The sequence below is a fragment of the Eulemur rufifrons genome, chromosome 7 (genome assembly GCF_041146395.1).
Source record: "Eulemur rufifrons isolate Redbay chromosome 7, OSU_ERuf_1, whole genome shotgun sequence".
NCBI lineage: Eukaryota > Metazoa > Chordata > Mammalia > Primates > Lemuridae > Eulemur > Eulemur rufifrons.
The window spans coordinates 268,308,594-268,325,188 of NC_090989.1; the positions used below are offsets into that span (position 1 = coordinate 268,308,594).

The window sequence follows — 16,595 nt, forward strand, 5'->3', positions numbered from 1 at the left end:
TTCTTTATAGTGTCTTCTGGGTTCAGGTAGTGCTCAGAATATAATAGGTACTCGAGAAAACTCTACTAAATGCAATTGTTGTATTTTTGATATGCCTATGAAACTCATACTTGCTTATTTTGATATCTGTGTGCATAATCAAAGGAAAGGTTGCTTTTCTCATATGCTGTAGATGGTATGAAAACCAATTCCTTTTTTGAGAGCATTTATGAGAAATGCCAACTCTCTTTTCATTATTTTTAGTCAAGGCATGAAAGTATGTGGAGAAACTGATAAAGGATTTTGCCTCTGAAGGTTTTACATTGTTTTCTAGAACTTTCTTGGACTTTCTTTAAAGCTCCTGACGGAAGCAAATTTATGATCAAATTGAACAATAATTGGGCCAATGGTGACAAATGTGTAGCAGGGAGGTGTGGAGATATCCTTCTTTAAATCCTGAGCCAAGTAGATCATCCATTCATTCATTTGGTGGTCAGTATTGTAATATTTAGAAACTCACCAATCCTCTAAGCAACCACGGTAATATGTCTGTTTGCTTTAGCATTTTCCAATTTCATCAGTAAGGCGTATGAAGTGTGAACTTTTGGGTCCTAATTTCATAGCTAAACCACTGTCTCTGTGGAATGCACCCTAACCCTGGCCCCAAGAAAACTCCTGGTTGTGATTACATATGACCGAAGAAACTGAGGAGCCGAGATAGCAGAGGACCGTCACATAATGATGGGTGCTTTGTCCTATAGCAAGAAGGCTCCAAAGAAGGTTTTATCTTCTTTCGTGTAATCCACCAAAGAGATGTCACTGACGTTCACCATCAGCTTGTCCCCTTCTTGTAAGGAGAACATGGCCCCTAGGTAGATGGGCTGGAACCAGTTGCTGCCTACTTCACACACGGACTTCGTCCCCATTAGGAGCTGGGTGGGCTCGGGGTAGCTGTCTGTTACCTTGGTGATGAGCACAGTGATGGAGTCCGGCTTGTTCAGTCGGCGGCTCCCTTGGCTGATTTCCCCACACTGGGAGGTCGTCCCTCGGAATGTGACCTGGGAGTAGACAAAGTAGTCTCCCGACTCTGGGATCACCAGGAATTTATTGGTGTAGTTCATCCGGTTCTTGGTGAAGGCCAGGCCTAGTTCATGCTCCCAGTGCAGAGCCGGGAACTGATTTTTTAAGTGCGGCGTGGGAGTTTGTCTCACAACTGCAATGACAAGAGAGAAGTTTAATTTGCTCCTGATGGAAGCTGTGGACTTTGCTGAAAAGAGTCTCATATCATTTTCAAAGAAGAGGAAAGTGACTGAATATAACCTACCGCTGACAAGTGCCTTGGGGAGGAACGAGTGAAGGCTAGGAGTGGAGGTACACAGTTGTTCAAAGAGGGTAGGGTCTTGGGCTTGTGACCTGGGGCAAATTGCTTTGCCTCTCTGAGCCTGAGCTGCCTGACCTGATGATTTCGAATTTTACCCGGGCCCTCTGATCTTGGAAAACAGTGAAGGTTAAGAAATCCTCCCTCCTTTGTGTTCAGGAAAACAGCTTACTGGAAATAATTACCCTTCCCCAAATGACTAAGATAAGACTCATAGATGCCCCTCTTGTGGACTGATGACAAGACCAGACTCCAGACCTTCCAAATCTCCATCCTTTGCCTCATAAATGATGAGCTGACCTGTTTTATCCCCACTGATCCATCGGAACAAATTGCTTGTCTTACAGGTAAGGGGGAAGTGATGGCAATTTGACATCTCCCTGGTATCAATCCTCACTCAGGACTCACCACAAACAATTTCCTCTTAGTCAAATGGCAATGTCTCCGGTCACAAGGATAGCCCCCTGCAGACTGCAAATTTTCTTATAGGGCAGGAGAATATGCTTGCTTTTTATGCTCAATGGTTTGTTTTAACCTATCTTTCTGCACTGTCTTGCTCTTTGGTCTGGAGTTTCAGAGGTATATGAACTCCAGGTGTGAGGTGCCTGGAATTTCCACCCCAGACTTGGAAAGTTGGCCAACTGTTGATAGTCTGAGATTCCTCTTTATCTCTTCATATCAATGAAAATCCTTTGGAAACACCTTCCTGGATATAAATGTCCAGTGACATCATCTTGAAAAGGGCACATTCAGATGGACTGAATAAATTGGCAACTTAGGGGACCTTTCATTTGTGACCACATCCAGAATTGCTTGGAGCTCTGAGTCTGAGGAAAGCCACTTCTCAATGACAGGGTGTGTGAATGAAAGAGAGTGACAGGAGAGAAAGGAAGAGGGCTCATAGAATCCATAAGAAAATGCGCAGGAGACATGGACCTTTGGACACCTTCCCAGGGAGAAAGACATTCAAAAACCCTCCACCGAGACGGGGAATCTGTTACCAAGGGGTGTGGTTTCCAGTTTTAAGCTTCTAGAGTGAATTTTGGTAAATATAGTGAAAGAAATCTCAGGACCATGGCCCGTGGTGTCCCTGAGAACACAGCAGGGAGGCTTACCTGTAAGGTGTGCCCTTGGCTTAGCTCCATCATCTCTGAGAGGCGTGTCTGCAACAAAAGGAGAAATGTGCTTTGGATGAGTCAAAGCGTGACTGAGGAGGGCACTGCAGGAGTTGCAGGGTGCCTGGGACAGGAGAGGAACACTGATCTCCTCCAGCTTGGTCTGGTCCCACTCCCTGTGGGTTTGGGATTGGATTGTGGTGCCCGCAGCAAGTACTGCTGAGGACAGGGGAGACCCAGAATGAAGAATCTTGAACTCATGGCTTTGGGCAAGTTATCTAGCCTGTCTGAGACTCTGTTTTCTCATCTCCAAGATGGGCACAGACATCTACCACGGATGGAGGGTGTTCAGCATGATTCTTGGCACATGGTCAGAACTCAGTAAAACCCAACTTGCTGCTCTTTCCCTCAAGCTGCTTCTGTGGGAGCTAATTAGTTTTTTGCTTTCTTCATGGGCCCTGTAACTATATCACTGACGGGTATGGATGCCCCAACAGAAATGGGAGAGGGAGTGTGTGGGGGTCATATAACTCTGTAGTTATATGACCTAGGTGGGTCCTTTTCCTCTCTGGACCTCTGTTTCCCCACTAGTTCTCAAGAAGACCTCAGAATTTCCCTTGGTTTTTTCAGAGATGATTACATTGGATTAAGTGTGCTCTATCTGTAGTGATGATGCTGATGATCTCTATCTAAAGATGATGTTGATGATGGCCAGAAACAAAAAACCATTGCACACTTTTGATGAGCAGACAGTGTTCTAATCGCTTTATAGGAATTAACTGATTTAATTCACACTAACACTGTTGGGTCAGTACTATTGTAGCCATTTTTACAGGTGAGTAAATTGAGGCAGAGACAGGTGAAATTATTTGCCTGAAGATCACACTGATAGTAGATTCCAGAGCTGGGGTTTGAGTTCAGGCTGTCAGCTCTATAGGCCATGCTCTTGGCCATGGCCACCTATCCTTCTTAGTGCCTAGGGAGGGGACTCACTCCTCCTCTGGGTTTGTATTTCTTGACTTAGCAACTTGGTAACTAAAGACCCACCTCTGAACTTCTACATGTCAGAACTACTAGAATTTTTTTTGTTCCCCACAAGAAAAGACATCAAAGACGAACACACTTACAAGCTCGCTGGTGTGAGGGTCCAAACTCTTGTTCTTTTGGAGTCTGTTGGGAAAGAAAGATATGGCTCAGACCATCTGCAGTCTTTGTGACCACAACACCCTACACAGCTGCCCAAAGCAGGAGTATGATTAAGGTGCCGCTGCCGCCCAGCCTGGGTCCTCTGCAATGGGGGGAATGGGAATAAGAATATTTTTGTTGATGGGAACCTGGCACCTTAGCTCTCCATTTTCCTCTTCTGGAATTCCCAATGACTTTTTTCTCTCTTATGCTTGTCACTGAATCCCAGCTTTACAGTTATTTCCTGAGAGCTTTTCTTGTTCTATTCTAGGGGACCTCAGCATTCTTGTCATTGCTTCTATTATTTGCATAATAATGGCACATGCTTTCTTTTCTTCTCCACAATTTAAAAATCAGAACTGTTCTTTAAAAATTCTACAGAAAAAGAAATAATGGCTATTTTGCCCTTCTCATCAGCTTCAACAAGTCTTCCTTGTTTCTGTGCTATAAAGACTTTTTCAAAATCAGTTTGCTGGTGAGTACATGTGGTGCTTATCTTTCCATTCTTGGGATACCTCACTTAATAGAATGGGTTCCAACTCTCTGCAGGAGAACCAAAGAGATGCCATATCACCGTTATTTCTTATAGCTGAGTAATACTACATGGTATACATATACCACATTTTGCTAATCCATTCATGAATTGATGGGCATTTGGGTTGTTTCCACATCTTTGCAATTGTGAATTGTGCTGCTATAAACATTCGTGTGCAGGTGTCTTTTTTATAGAATGACTTTTGTTCTTCTGGGTAGATGCCCAATAATGGAATTGGTGGATCGAATGGTAGGTCTACTTGAATCTGTTTAAGGTATATCCATATTGCTTTCCACAGGGGTTGCACTAGTTTACAGTCCCTCCAGCAGTGTATGAGTGTTCCTGTCTCTCTGCATCCATGCCAACATGTATTGTTTTGGGACTTTTTGATAAAGGCCATTCTCATTGGAGTTAAGTGATATGTCGTTGTGGTTTTGATTTGCATTTCCCTGATGATTAGAGATGTTGAACATTTTTTCATATGTTTGTGACCCCGGTTTGTGAGCCATTTCAGATGCCACGTGATAGTGGAAGGGGAACTGCCTTGGATTTAGACAGACTTGAATTTGAATCCTGGTTCTACCATTTATTAACAACATGACCTTGAGCAAGACATTTTTCCTCTCTGAGCTTTGGTGTTCTCATTTGTATCGCGGGAATAGTAACATCCATAGTCCTAAATTATTCTCAGGGTTGAGGTGAGGATCAAATCAGAAAATGCAGCAGTCAGTGCACAGAATGCACAGAAAATGAAGAAACTACTCACATGCCTGAACATAAAGCTTGAGAGCAAAACTATGCTCTTAGCTTAGGAATAATATCACCATCTTACATTTTACAGTGTTTTCGTAAAACCTTCTTCTCTAGTATGATTCTGACTCAACACTGCTTTGGTTCTTGTAACTACACAGCCTCCACTAACTGAGTAATCCTCTCGTCACCATGAACGCTTGATCTAATTTACATCTTAAAATCTGTGTGTGTGTGTGTGTGTGTGTGTGCGTGTGTGTTGTGAGTGTATAGTCAGGTTCTGTGGGTTCCACATCTGCAGATTCAACTAAGCATGGATCACGAATATTTGGAAAAAACCCATTAGGAAAACAATGTGACAATGAAAAATAATGCAAATAAAAACCAATACAATACAAGAACTGTTTCCATAGCAATTACATTGTATTAGGTACTATAAGTAACGTAGAGATGATATAAAGCACATGGTAGGAAGTGCGTAGATTATGTGTAAATACTGTGCCATTTTATATAAAGGACTGGAGCATGTGCAGATTTTGGTATCCACGGGGGTTCTGGAATCAATCCCTGCAGATACCAAGGGAGACTGTCCTGTGAATGAGGAATGTGTGCCTGTGTGAGTCTGAGAGGACACAGCTCCATCAGTGGGAAAGAGTGTGAGTTGATGTGTTTGACGTCTGCACATCTACATGTGTCGGTGCTGTGGTGTCGTGTGCATGGATGTCTCTCCATCTGTCTGTGATCACGTGGATGTGATCATTGCTGAGTCTGGGTCTGTGAGCAGGTCTGTGCTATCAGTAATCTTGTTAGACCTCGGACCTCCGGGCTTTCTTTTACTCCTTCGCCACGTACCCAACCTCTACTGGGAGCTCTCTTGAGGGCAGAAATCTTGTCGTTGAATGATTCACTGACTTCCTGGTCTCTCCAGCCCCTTTCCCCCACTTCCTAATTCTACTAATGGTGCTCCTACTTCCCTTGATCATCAGACCTAAAATTTGCTTCTTTCTTCTTGCACAAACCCAAGAGCTCTCCTTTCTATTTTGCAGTTTTTCTCATCCTGCTCTACTGGATTCTTCCAGCAGGTCTTCCTTCCTAACAGGGCTTTGTGCCTCTGGTCTCTCCCTTTTTGTGATCCATTTCCTAGCCTGCCTTCACAGGTTAGGAAAAGCTTCACTTTATTGAGACACAACTCTGTTCACAAACCTTCCATGGCTCCCCACGGCCCTCGAGACCCCATCCTATCTTATCTTAACTTGGCACTCAAAGTCCCAACTTACCATCCTGGTCTTGTTACCCCCTATTTATGCCTCTCTAAGCCCTCTGTGTTCCCAGCCAAAAGAGCAACCGCTGAGAATGATTCCAGGGATCTGAAAACCGCTGCAAGTGTACCTACTGCTTGCGGAGTGTAGGGACACCGTGCTATGCTGAGCCCCTCACAGGCATATTTCCCTTCAGATGTACAGCAACACTCTAAGGACGATGCTATTCATATCCTCATATTGCACATATGGGGCTCAGGGAGGATAAATAACTCCCAACATCCCACACCTGGAAAGTAGAGGAGTAGGATTTTAACCCAGGCCAGGTGACTCTAGAATCCCAAACCCTAATCCACCGCACTGGACAAGGTCCTCACCTGGTGAGGTAGATGGATAAGAACCAGCAGTTCCATGCATGATGACAGTGGGGCAAGTCCAGAATTCAGAAAAGAGAGACCTGGCTTGGAAGTGGGAGAATCAGGGGAAATTATCCCTGGATTGAGACTCAGGTCCTTCAGGTATTAGCCAGGTGATAAAAGAAGGAAGGACCATTCCAGACAAGGCCAGCAGCAAGGCCAATAGAGTAGGGAGGCCCAACAGAACATGGGGGTAGTTGGAAAACAGCAAAGCTTTCTGCTACCAAATGAACACAGTATGTCCACTTAGCATACGGTCATGAGTACAGTGGTCTTTGGAAACCTAAACCCAGTTGCTGTGACCAGTCATCCAGCAACAGTAACTCTGGATGGATTCAAGGAAGGGGTGGAGAAGCAGCCCAGAAATGAGCTCATTCTGTAGCCTGTTGCCTTACTTTCTATTGACAGAGCTGATAAAGGAATTGGTCCTTTGGCAAGGCAGAAAACTGAAGCTGGGGTTCTCAGAGAGAATTGGGGAGATCTTGATTGCATGCTCTTGTGTGGGAAACAGTACCTGCCTTGGTTGGCCTCCTTTTGATTCATTTCATTCTCTGCTGAAGAAATCTTCTTGAACATCTGCTTATCTTTGGCTAAGCAGACACTCAGCTAAGAGTTTGGAACATTCTCCTTTGACTCAGAATCTCACCGTCATTAGCATGTGTCTGGGATGTGAATGCATTTCCATGTTTGCCCTGCTGGATTTCTATAACTCGGGCACACATTTTATTTTCACGTACGGATGGACGTGCATGGATTTTAGTGGTGCAGAATGCCATGAAACATCTGGAGCTGGTGACAGTGCCAGTTGGCAGGCGCTTATACACAGCATTCCAAGAGTCCTCAAGAAGAATGTCAGTTGAGACTCTCTCTTTAAGAACAACGTCTAAGCCTTTCATTGCTGCTTCCCTTAATAATGACTCTGTCTACCATGGGAAGAAGACCATTGTGACAGGAAGCAGGAACGAAGGAGGAGGAATTTTGAGAGGATGAAATAGTAGCTTACTTGGGAAAACGTTTACGCATTGAAGCTGTCCCAGTGTTTGCTCTCAAGATAGTTGCTGGTGACACCAGGCCAATACAATGTCTTACTGTGTCCTACCCCTGCCTCATCTCTGTCACTTCTGGGCTATTCTGGGGTACCAATGAGACAGTGACTCCTGAGGATGCTGGTTACTACAACATTAGTCTTCAGTTCTGAATAGACATGGGGCCCAAGAGCACCTCTAAAGAAGGAGATTTGTCCCCTTTACATGCCTGCTCTAACCACTGGCTGAGAACCAGGGTCCAGTTTTATTATTTGTGTATTTAACAACTTTCTCTCTCTTGTGGAATCCAAGCTGCCTGCGGGTGGGGACCCTGTCTGCCTCTCTTGCTCACCACTGAATTCCCAGTGGCTTGGATGGTGCCTGGCACTTCTGCCAAATTATCCGATCGGAAAAATGTGCAGATTCTCCAGAACCGGGGAGACAGTGGCAGAAAAGAGAGCGAGGGATGGGGTAAAGTTTGGATGCAGTGACTTCAGCCAGAGATTTGCAACCCAAAAGTCCGGGAAAGAGATCTTTTTGTTTACATTAAAAAAGATTTTAATCACATAGAGGTGGGTAGCCATGATCCTTTAGTACAAGGGCCTCTAAAAGTCTTCACCAAGCTCTGCATGGAGCATAGTGGAGCATAGTCATGGTGCTAGAAATATTTGTTGAAAGTTGCAAGGCTTTGCCAGGAACCAGAGTCAGAAAATACAAACATGTATGCCCATTGGCATACAGTGGGACAGTGAGATGCCTCCTACCACCCTAGTTAAACAAGCTGTGTTCTCCTTCTCCCCTTAGTTCTCGTAGGTCAGGAAATTTTAACTCTCATTTGATTTTCTTTTTTTTTTTTGGTATGTTGATGGGTAATCCTTGACTCAAACTGACCATGACCTGTTACTATAGGCATTTTTGGAATTATTCTAATTCTTCAAATTAGGCAGAAGAAAGAATGGAGGGAAAGAGGAGACTGATATTTACTTGAATGCTCCCCAGGTGCCAGGTCCCATACTGGGCATTTATGTGTGTTCCTCATCTAATACTCCAGCTACTCTCAAAGAAGGGATCCATATCACCTTTTCACAGCCTGTGTGAGCCTTATAGCAGAGCCTTAGAGAGGTTAAGCAATCGTCCAGGGTCAAAGAGTGCATACAGGGCTTAGGAATCTGAACCTTTAGACTAAATACAGACCCTGGCACACATTAGGAGCTCGGTAAACATTAGCTGAGTACACAATAGAAAAACAAGCCTGAAGTAACATAGTCTTTGAGATTTCCTGGCATTTCCCCAGAAAAATCCCTTGAGTGTATTTTAACTAATGATCCACTTAGCCTTTTCTCCCATGTCCTATAGTCACTCTCTCTATCTATTCATAAACAGGAAGAGATATTCATAAATGCTGTCATAATGCTGCAGTTGCAAAGGCATAAATGTTTTATGACCCATAACATCCTCCCAGCACTTCTAGAAGAAATATGCAGACATTCGCCTTTTTGTCACTTCCCTTGCCTTCTCCCTGTTTATACTTGCACAAGTATAAATCCAGCCTGGAAATGTTTTATTCTGAGGTCATTTCACTTCATCGTCTTCCAAGGTGCCCTGGACAGGGCTGTACGTGCATCATTTAGCACGATATGGAGCGAAGATGCTGGTGTTTGCAGCTGAGCAAATTTGGAAATCCCAGCTCTATCATTTCCTGGTGCTCTGATTTTGACATGTCACCTAACCTCAGTGAGACTCAGTTTCCTCAACAATAAAAGCAGACAATGATTCTTTCCTCCCAGGACCATTGTGATGGTTCAGAAAGACCACACACATAAAATGGGCATTCAGTTCATTCTCCTTTTTCTTTGGGGTCAATAAATGCTTGTGGGCTGAATCATTGGTTCTGCACATCCTCCTTTTGGTCTTATGACTTCAGTTGTATGACAAGAGGCAGATTTGTTTGGATCTTTTAGACACTTTGCGTGGCTTCCTTGTTTTCCCAAGGACAGACATTCAAATGGAATCTATGCCCCGCCCATTTGAAATCCCAAGCTTGTTGCTACGGTCATTAAGGAGGTCAGGCTGGGAGATGACCTCTTGTAGCCAGTGTGTGGCTGCAGCCGGTGGTGTGAGCTCTGTCCAGCCAGAACGGGGGAGCTCTCCCTGCCGACCGGGCACTCGGCAGCGTGTGTGTTTGCTTTACCAGGTAGAGCGAGTGGATGCTGAAATTACCAGCTACAAGCTGCCTTGATGTCTGGGATTCGCACCCATTTCGCCTGCCCTTCCGGCTTCTGCGCTCCCCTGCCCTTTGCTCACAGGCTGACCTTTGGAGTGAATATCTTCCAGGTGTGCAGGGGCTTCCTGAGGCTACAGCAAGGGCATTGCCACGGAGGGAATGGGCATTTTGCAACTTCTAGTGTACTTTTATTTCAATTATCTGTTTTGGGGTAGGTTGGGAGTAGCATGATGGCAGTAGCTTTCTGGACATCTTGCAGAATTCACCTACAGTGCTATGAAGAAAGTATATTAACCTCCTCATTGGATAGTGAGTCTCAGGCTCAGGAAGGTTTGCACCCTGCCCATCTCTCGACCCCTCTCTCCATGCAGAAAACACCTAGTGAGTTCCTTGTCTGTGTCAGGTGCAGTTAGGTGCCTCCATGGGAGGAAGGCGACTGGAATTTATTGAGCACTTACTTTGTGCCAGATACTTCTCATGGTTAAATCCTCCTGACCACCCCAGGAGGTGGACACTTTGTTGGACTTATACCCAGCGTCAGGTGAACATAGTGGTTAGGAGAAATTTATAGAGTGGGTTTGAATCCCAATGTCACACTCTTTTTAACTGTGGGCACGTTGCTTAACTTCTCTAAGCCTCAATTTCATCATCTCCAAAGTGGGGATAATAATAGTACTTTCCTCATTTTGTTATTTCTATTAACTGAGATGATTCATGTAGCAATAATAGCAAACATACCATGTACCCCACGCTAAGTACTTCATAGGCATGATCTCATTTACTCTTCTTAAAACCCTTAATATGAAAATATTTAGCATGGTGTCTGGTATATAGTAAGTTATTAAAAGGCCACAGCTGGGATGTGGTGAGGCCATGGCTTTCCCTCCATCCGTGTGACCCTGAAGCCTGAGCTGGCAATACGATGGGGTCCTGTTGGTCGGGGTAAGTCTCAGGGGCATGCACAGGGGGAAGAAGGGTGCAGGGAGCAAAGGCCAGGAGCCTTGCAGGGATTTTCAGGAGGGGGCGGAAGTGAGATTGGAGGGAACTAAGGAGAAGATGGGGAGAATGTGCAGGTGATTCTAGAAGTAGGACTTGGAGACGGGGCAGTGGTTCAACCCTGGGCAGGAAGGCCTCCTGTGGTACTGCAGACAATTCATTACCCAGTACTGACTTCCCACTCTCCTGGGCTTGAGCTGGGCCACCTTGGTGCATTCTGCTTTGCCTGGAGCACGGACTGTGTGCCAGAGCCGTGCCAGGGAAGACAGAGGCCTGGCCGCATGGCACCTCGGCCAGGGTGGGGCCTGCGGACCCATCCTCAGGGCAGGGGAAGCCACTGAAGGGCCCAAAGAATGCCCAGGCTGTGGTCAAGTGCAGCTGGGAAAGAATGGGTTGGAGGATATGATGGGGGTTTCAGGGGTCAGACGGGGTGGGGAAGGAGGCCTGGAGACAGCGCATAGACATCAGAGACCAATAGGAGCCCTTCATTATCAAAACCTGCTCTCTGGCCAGCGACAGCAGATTCCAGAGCAGGTGGAGAAGTGACCTCTATGACGTAATTTCCCTGAGCGGGAAGTTCCCTGGTTATTTAATAATGATCACTGTCATTTATTAATCCCTCACTCCTTGGCAGACACTTTACATATTTTATTTCTAATTATCCCCAGTTCATATTTAAGAAGCTGAGGCCCAGGAAGATTAGGTAACATGGCTAAGAAGTGGCTAGGCCAGAATTCAAACTGAGTTTGAAGTTTCGACTCAAGATTTTTCCAAGATGCAAATCTGCCTAATATCCTACAGAAGGCTGAAGGCCCTAAAACATTTCACTATGCCCATTTTTGTTTTTTGCATAGGTAACATACACATTTTATGTGAAAGAGTGTAGGTTTACCAATGTCTCCCTCCTTCCCCTGTTGACAAGCCACCCAGGTGCCCTACCTGGATGCTAGGAGAGTTAACAATTTCTTTTATGCTCTCCCTGAGATATCCTATGCATTTATAAACACATTCACACATGTGAATTTCTTCATAAAACGAAGTGTACCATATTATATATGCTGTTGTGCACTTTGCTTTTTTCGCTTAACTTGTACGCAATGGGTTGTACCTACTTGGTTATATAAAAAGGTAAGGTTTCTTTTTGTCTTTGCAATCTCTCGGTCGGTTGCTCAAGATGCGTATCACGCTCTGGTTAATGCTTACTCAATCACAAAACTGTTTTCTTTATCTACTACCTTTGTGGAGAGGATTTTTGGGTTGGAAGAAGATTTTGTTTTCATTGTATTTCCACAGCGTGAGCATGCCATGCTACTGCTCTGCTCTTTACTTCTCTCTTTGAAAAAACATGGACAGCGCTACTCCCGCCCCCGGGCCAGGAGTGCCGGGAGGGTGATTCTGAGGGAAATGTAAGATTTGGCATGTAAATCTCCTCGCTGCCAGGCTGGCACAGGGTGAGGCTCAGTGACTGGCAATAGTGGCTGCTTTCTTCCCCGATATCACTGATTTCCTTCTTCCTTTGGCCCGCAGTGTGGGCACCTGACAGCTGGCCCGGCATGAACCCTACTGTCTGAATGCACGGGCAGGAGGTCAGATGGGCCAGTTTCAAAAAACTCTTGGCTCTGCCACTGACTAGAGGTGTAGGCTTGGGCAAATCTCTTCAGCCCTCTGAGACTCAGTTTCCCTGTCTGCCAAGCAAAGGGCTTTCAGCCGGCTAACTGTCAAGGGCCTTGTTACCTGCAAAGACCTACGGTCGTCTGATTGGCTTTTGTCTGTAATGGGGTCCGTGAGCTGGACCCCAGTCACAGCGTTCTAGCCACAGGTGCCTTCCTTCCCTCCTCCAGGAAGCCTTCCATCAACCACCCCTACCCCTGTGGCTGGGCTAGGAGAACATCTGGAATTCCACGGCACCTGAAAAAGCCTCTTTCCTGAGGCCAAGATCAAGTTTTCTCAGTAGTTAGTTGCCTGGTGCCTCGCACAGAGTGATGATCACTTCACAGTCACCGTGTGCATGTAGCTCTCCCCACATTCCCAGCATACAACGTGCTCCTGCACAGGCCTGTGGATACTGGCGGAGTATTGATGTCAGTACCCCCTTTGAAAAGAAAAGGAAACAGGCTCAAAGAAATGAAGCCACCTGCCTATTTTCACATGAGCAGAAGTGGAGGAGCTGGGTTTCAAACCCAGGAGTCTGCTTAAGGGCCATATTCCATCATACGATCACCCAAGCTTTTCTTGGTGACCTGGTCTTCCCTCTGGACTCCATCCTCTGCATCTCCTCTGAGCGGGTCTTCCCCGTCAGTCCCTCCAGATCCACCCTCTGCCCTTCCCAGGCCTGCCCTGTGCCCGGTGAGGCTGCGCCCGGCTCCTTCGAGCCCCGGCTTCCTGGTGAGTCTGGCCAGTGGGACTGGAGGCCGGGAGGACAGCGAGCTCAGCCTTCCCTGCCCCTGCTCTCTCCCTGCTGTTCTGGCAGTGCTGCCTTTCCCTGCTGGGCCCTTCCGTCCTCCGGGCAGGCCCTTGTCTGGGCTGTGGTTCTCTGGGTTCCTCTAACACTCCTCCTTCCTGCGCCCCTTCACGCCCAGGCGTGGTCACTGGCTGCCCACCATTGCTGACCACGGATGCTTCCAGCCCTATCTCAGCAGACAGGCCCTTCCCTAAACCCCTCCCAACCCCTCTGTAAATGTTGTCCTTTAAGCTCGCTCCCTTGAGTGGGCCAGCTGTGTCTTCTCAAGACCCCGATTGCTACATGTGCCTCAGCTCCACCCCCATTTCCCTTTTTCTTCTGACGCACTAAGAAGTTACACGGCCTGGCCAAACTGCAGCTCCGCACGTCCACTCTCTGGGTTATTTATGGTTTAATGATGATAAGGCATTATACGTAACCTAAATGTTCATAGGTTAAAAAAAGGAAACTGAAAATAAAAAAGAAACTGAAAAAAAATCATAAAAAAATAATTATGATAGAATGGGCAGTATGAGCCGCATTCATCTCTTGAGCATCTGTAGCAGGGCAGGCACAGTGACAGACTCAGGGGTGCAGTGGGGAGGAAGAGACCCTGCGCTTTCCTTCCCGGGGTATCCCGACTAGTGACAGCTCCTATCTCCAACTCGCCTCCTGACGGAGCAAGTCACTGGCCTCCCTGGACCGTGGCAATCCATGTGATGGTCTTCTAGACAGACAAAGGCATTCTCTGGCCTCTGCTGACCTGGGGGATCTCGGACATCGTCTTGGGTGGCGGGAACCCAGCGTGATGCTGGCTTCCCCTCAAAGCCCAGGAGGGTGCAGGTTGCTAGAGGCCACTCAGCACCTTTCAAGAACTGGCTCCTTCTGGCTAAAGAGAGACAGAGTCCCAGAGTGACGACTGGGTGCTGTGTGTGGCTTCTTGCAGGAACCAGCTCCAGGGTGGTCAAGGGGTTGCAGTCTGACCTCTCTTGCCCTGCCGTTCTAGTCTAGCCTGAATAGCATTTCCGGGTCATCTGCATATTTCTACATTTTACAAGCATTGGCGTGTGGCCACCGATGCTGCTGCCTGAATCACGGTCTGTTGACTCTGGCAGGGTAGTTACAGATTAGCCATGGCTTGTGCACGGTGTCTCTGCTTTTAAGCTGGCTGGGATTGCTTAGAGATTAGGTTTCCAGTTAAACCAATGGAAAAAGCCTGTTTTTCTCCTTTGGAATGTAATACTTTGGACTGAAACTAAATCAGCCATCATAGATTATGAAGGGGCATTTTATTACTTGAATGATATATTCTTGAAACTTTGGGGTACATCTTTGATGTTCATAGTCTGGAATTATGTTTTCCCCTTGACACCTGCACCCCGCCCCCACCATTCCTCTCCTTAGACTCTGTATTCCTCTCTTGACTTAGCTTCTCCCCAGCTTCCAGCCAGAACTTAGAGATAGACAATCAATCTTGAGTATTAAAAAATAATATTTCTATGTGGTATACACACACACACATACACACACACCATGGAATACTACTCAGACATAAAAAAGAATGAAATAGTGTCTTTTGCAGCAACTTGGACAGAACTGGAAGCCAATATCCTAAGTGAAGTAGCTCAGGAACAGAAAATCAAATGCAGCATGTTCTCACTTATAAGTGGGAGCTAAGCTATGGTTACGTATGGCCACACAGAGTGACTTAATGGGCAGCGGAGACTCAGAAGTGGGGAGGGTAGGAGGAGAGTGAGGGATGAAAAATGACCTTTTGGGTACAAGGTACACCGCTTGGCTGATGGGTGCACTGAAAGCCCAGACTTCACCACCATACAATTCATCCATGTGACAAAAAACCATTTGTACCCCCTAAATCTGTTGGAAATTAAAAAAAATATATATTTTTAACCCCAAGAAAGGGAATTAGGTAAATAAACTGTAGTATGCACATATAGGAATATGTGTCTATATCATCATGCTGATGTGAATTTATTAACATATAAATAAAATTATAACATACTAGGACACTCAGAGTAATCCCATTTTATTAAAACTAATATGGAATTATATAACCCACACTGTTAACAGTGGTCATCTCTAAGGGATTATGGGTAATGATGATGTTCTTCCTTCCCTTATCTGTGTTTTCGAACTTTTAAAAATGACCATGTGTTAGTTACATAATTTAAAAAGTTTTTTTTTTTTTAATAAAAAGGAATGTTCCCAGATTATCAGTACACTATGATTATAATTATCTAAAGATATAGGCCTTGAGGTTATTCCCATAGAAACATAAGGGACATTTCATTGCCTGGAAAGATTGAGAATAAAAACCAAATTGAACTTCTCCACCCCTTCCCTTCTGCATTTCCCTTGCATGTGTGGAAGGAAGTCAGGAATGTGGGGCGTCCAGAGCTCTGTCTGTCCTCTGTCCAAAGCTGAAATAGCTGCCACGGCCCGTACAGAATCTGTTGTCCCCCAGGTCACCGTGCAGCCTTGCTTACCTGCAGCTGTACGCAGGCCTCCCCGTGGGCCCGGAGCTGGCTGACGAGCAGGTAGGTGGTGAGCCCTGCCAGGAACGGGAGCGACACCAGGCAGCAGGTGAGAGCCCAGCACATGCTGCTCCTGGCCTTGGGCCTGCAGCCGCCCTCCTCGGGCAGCATTTCCATGCTGGCTGTTTCCCCAAAGCCCAGCCCCAGATCCTCTGCCATGCTCCTCCTGCTGGTGCTGGAGGCGCCTCTGACTCCTGGCCAGAGAGACCCCCCATTAAATAGAAGCCCAGCTCTCACAGTGGGTGAATTATTCACTGCCTACTCCTCCCCTTTTCCTCTCCCCAGCCCCGCTGCGAGTGTGAGTGCGAGTGTGCTGGGCCCTGCCCTGCTAGGGAATGTACCGCCTACAACAGAAACCAAGTTAGGTTTAAGGGGGGGAAAAAAAAAAGAAGAAGAAGAAAGCTTTCCCAAGCATATTTATATACAGTATACTCATGTGCTCTTTCCTTCGTTTACAGAAGGAAGTTAGGAAAGTCCCCGGAGGAGGAGAGAAAGAATTCATCAAGTCAGTGGGTGGAGCAAGTTAAGATCTACCTGGTCCCTGTGCTGGAGGCTTGGCAGCTGTGCCAGTCTGGGAGTGAGCTGCTTCTGGAAGTGAAAGTGAGGGATGGGGGTGGGGCTGTGGCTTGCAGACTGGGAAGTGGAAATCATGTTTGCATCAGCCCTTTGCAAAGTTCTGCCCAGCCCTCTTCCATGTGGAACCTCACAGGAACTCACTCCCATTGTACAGATGGGAAT

At 46.2% G+C, this 16,595-nt stretch overlaps 1 protein-coding gene across 1 annotated transcript; it reads right to left on the reverse strand.

Annotated features, from left to right (window-relative positions):
• Positions 1-734: 734 nt before the first annotated feature.
• Positions 735-16,031, reverse strand: TNFSF15 (TNF superfamily member 15). The gene is made up of 4 exons (XM_069474584.1): positions 15,810-16,031; positions 3,600-3,642; positions 2,473-2,520; positions 735-1,192 (listed from the first exon to the last, which is right to left on the reverse strand). The coding sequence occupies exons 1-4, from the start codon at positions 16,014-16,016 to the stop codon at positions 735-737; spliced, it is 756 nt and encodes a 251-aa protein (XP_069330685.1). The 5' UTR covers positions 16,017-16,031.
• Between the last annotated feature and the right edge of the window lie 564 nt (positions 16,032-16,595).

Excerpts from the sequence above, each read along its gene's own strand:
- TNFSF15 (XM_069474584.1), bottom strand. The coding sequence starts at position 16,016 with ATGGCAGAGGATCTGGGGCTGGGCTTTGGGGAAACAGCCAGCATGGAA. Across the intron at positions 2,521-3,599 it reads ACCCTCACACCAGCGAGCTT|ACACGCCTCTCAGAGATGAT; the intron begins GTAAGTGTGTTC and ends CTTTTGTTGCAG. Across the intron at positions 1,193-2,472 it reads GCCAAGGGCACACCTTACAG|TTGTGAGACAAACTCCCACG; the intron begins GTAAGCCTCCCT and ends TTGTCATTGCAG.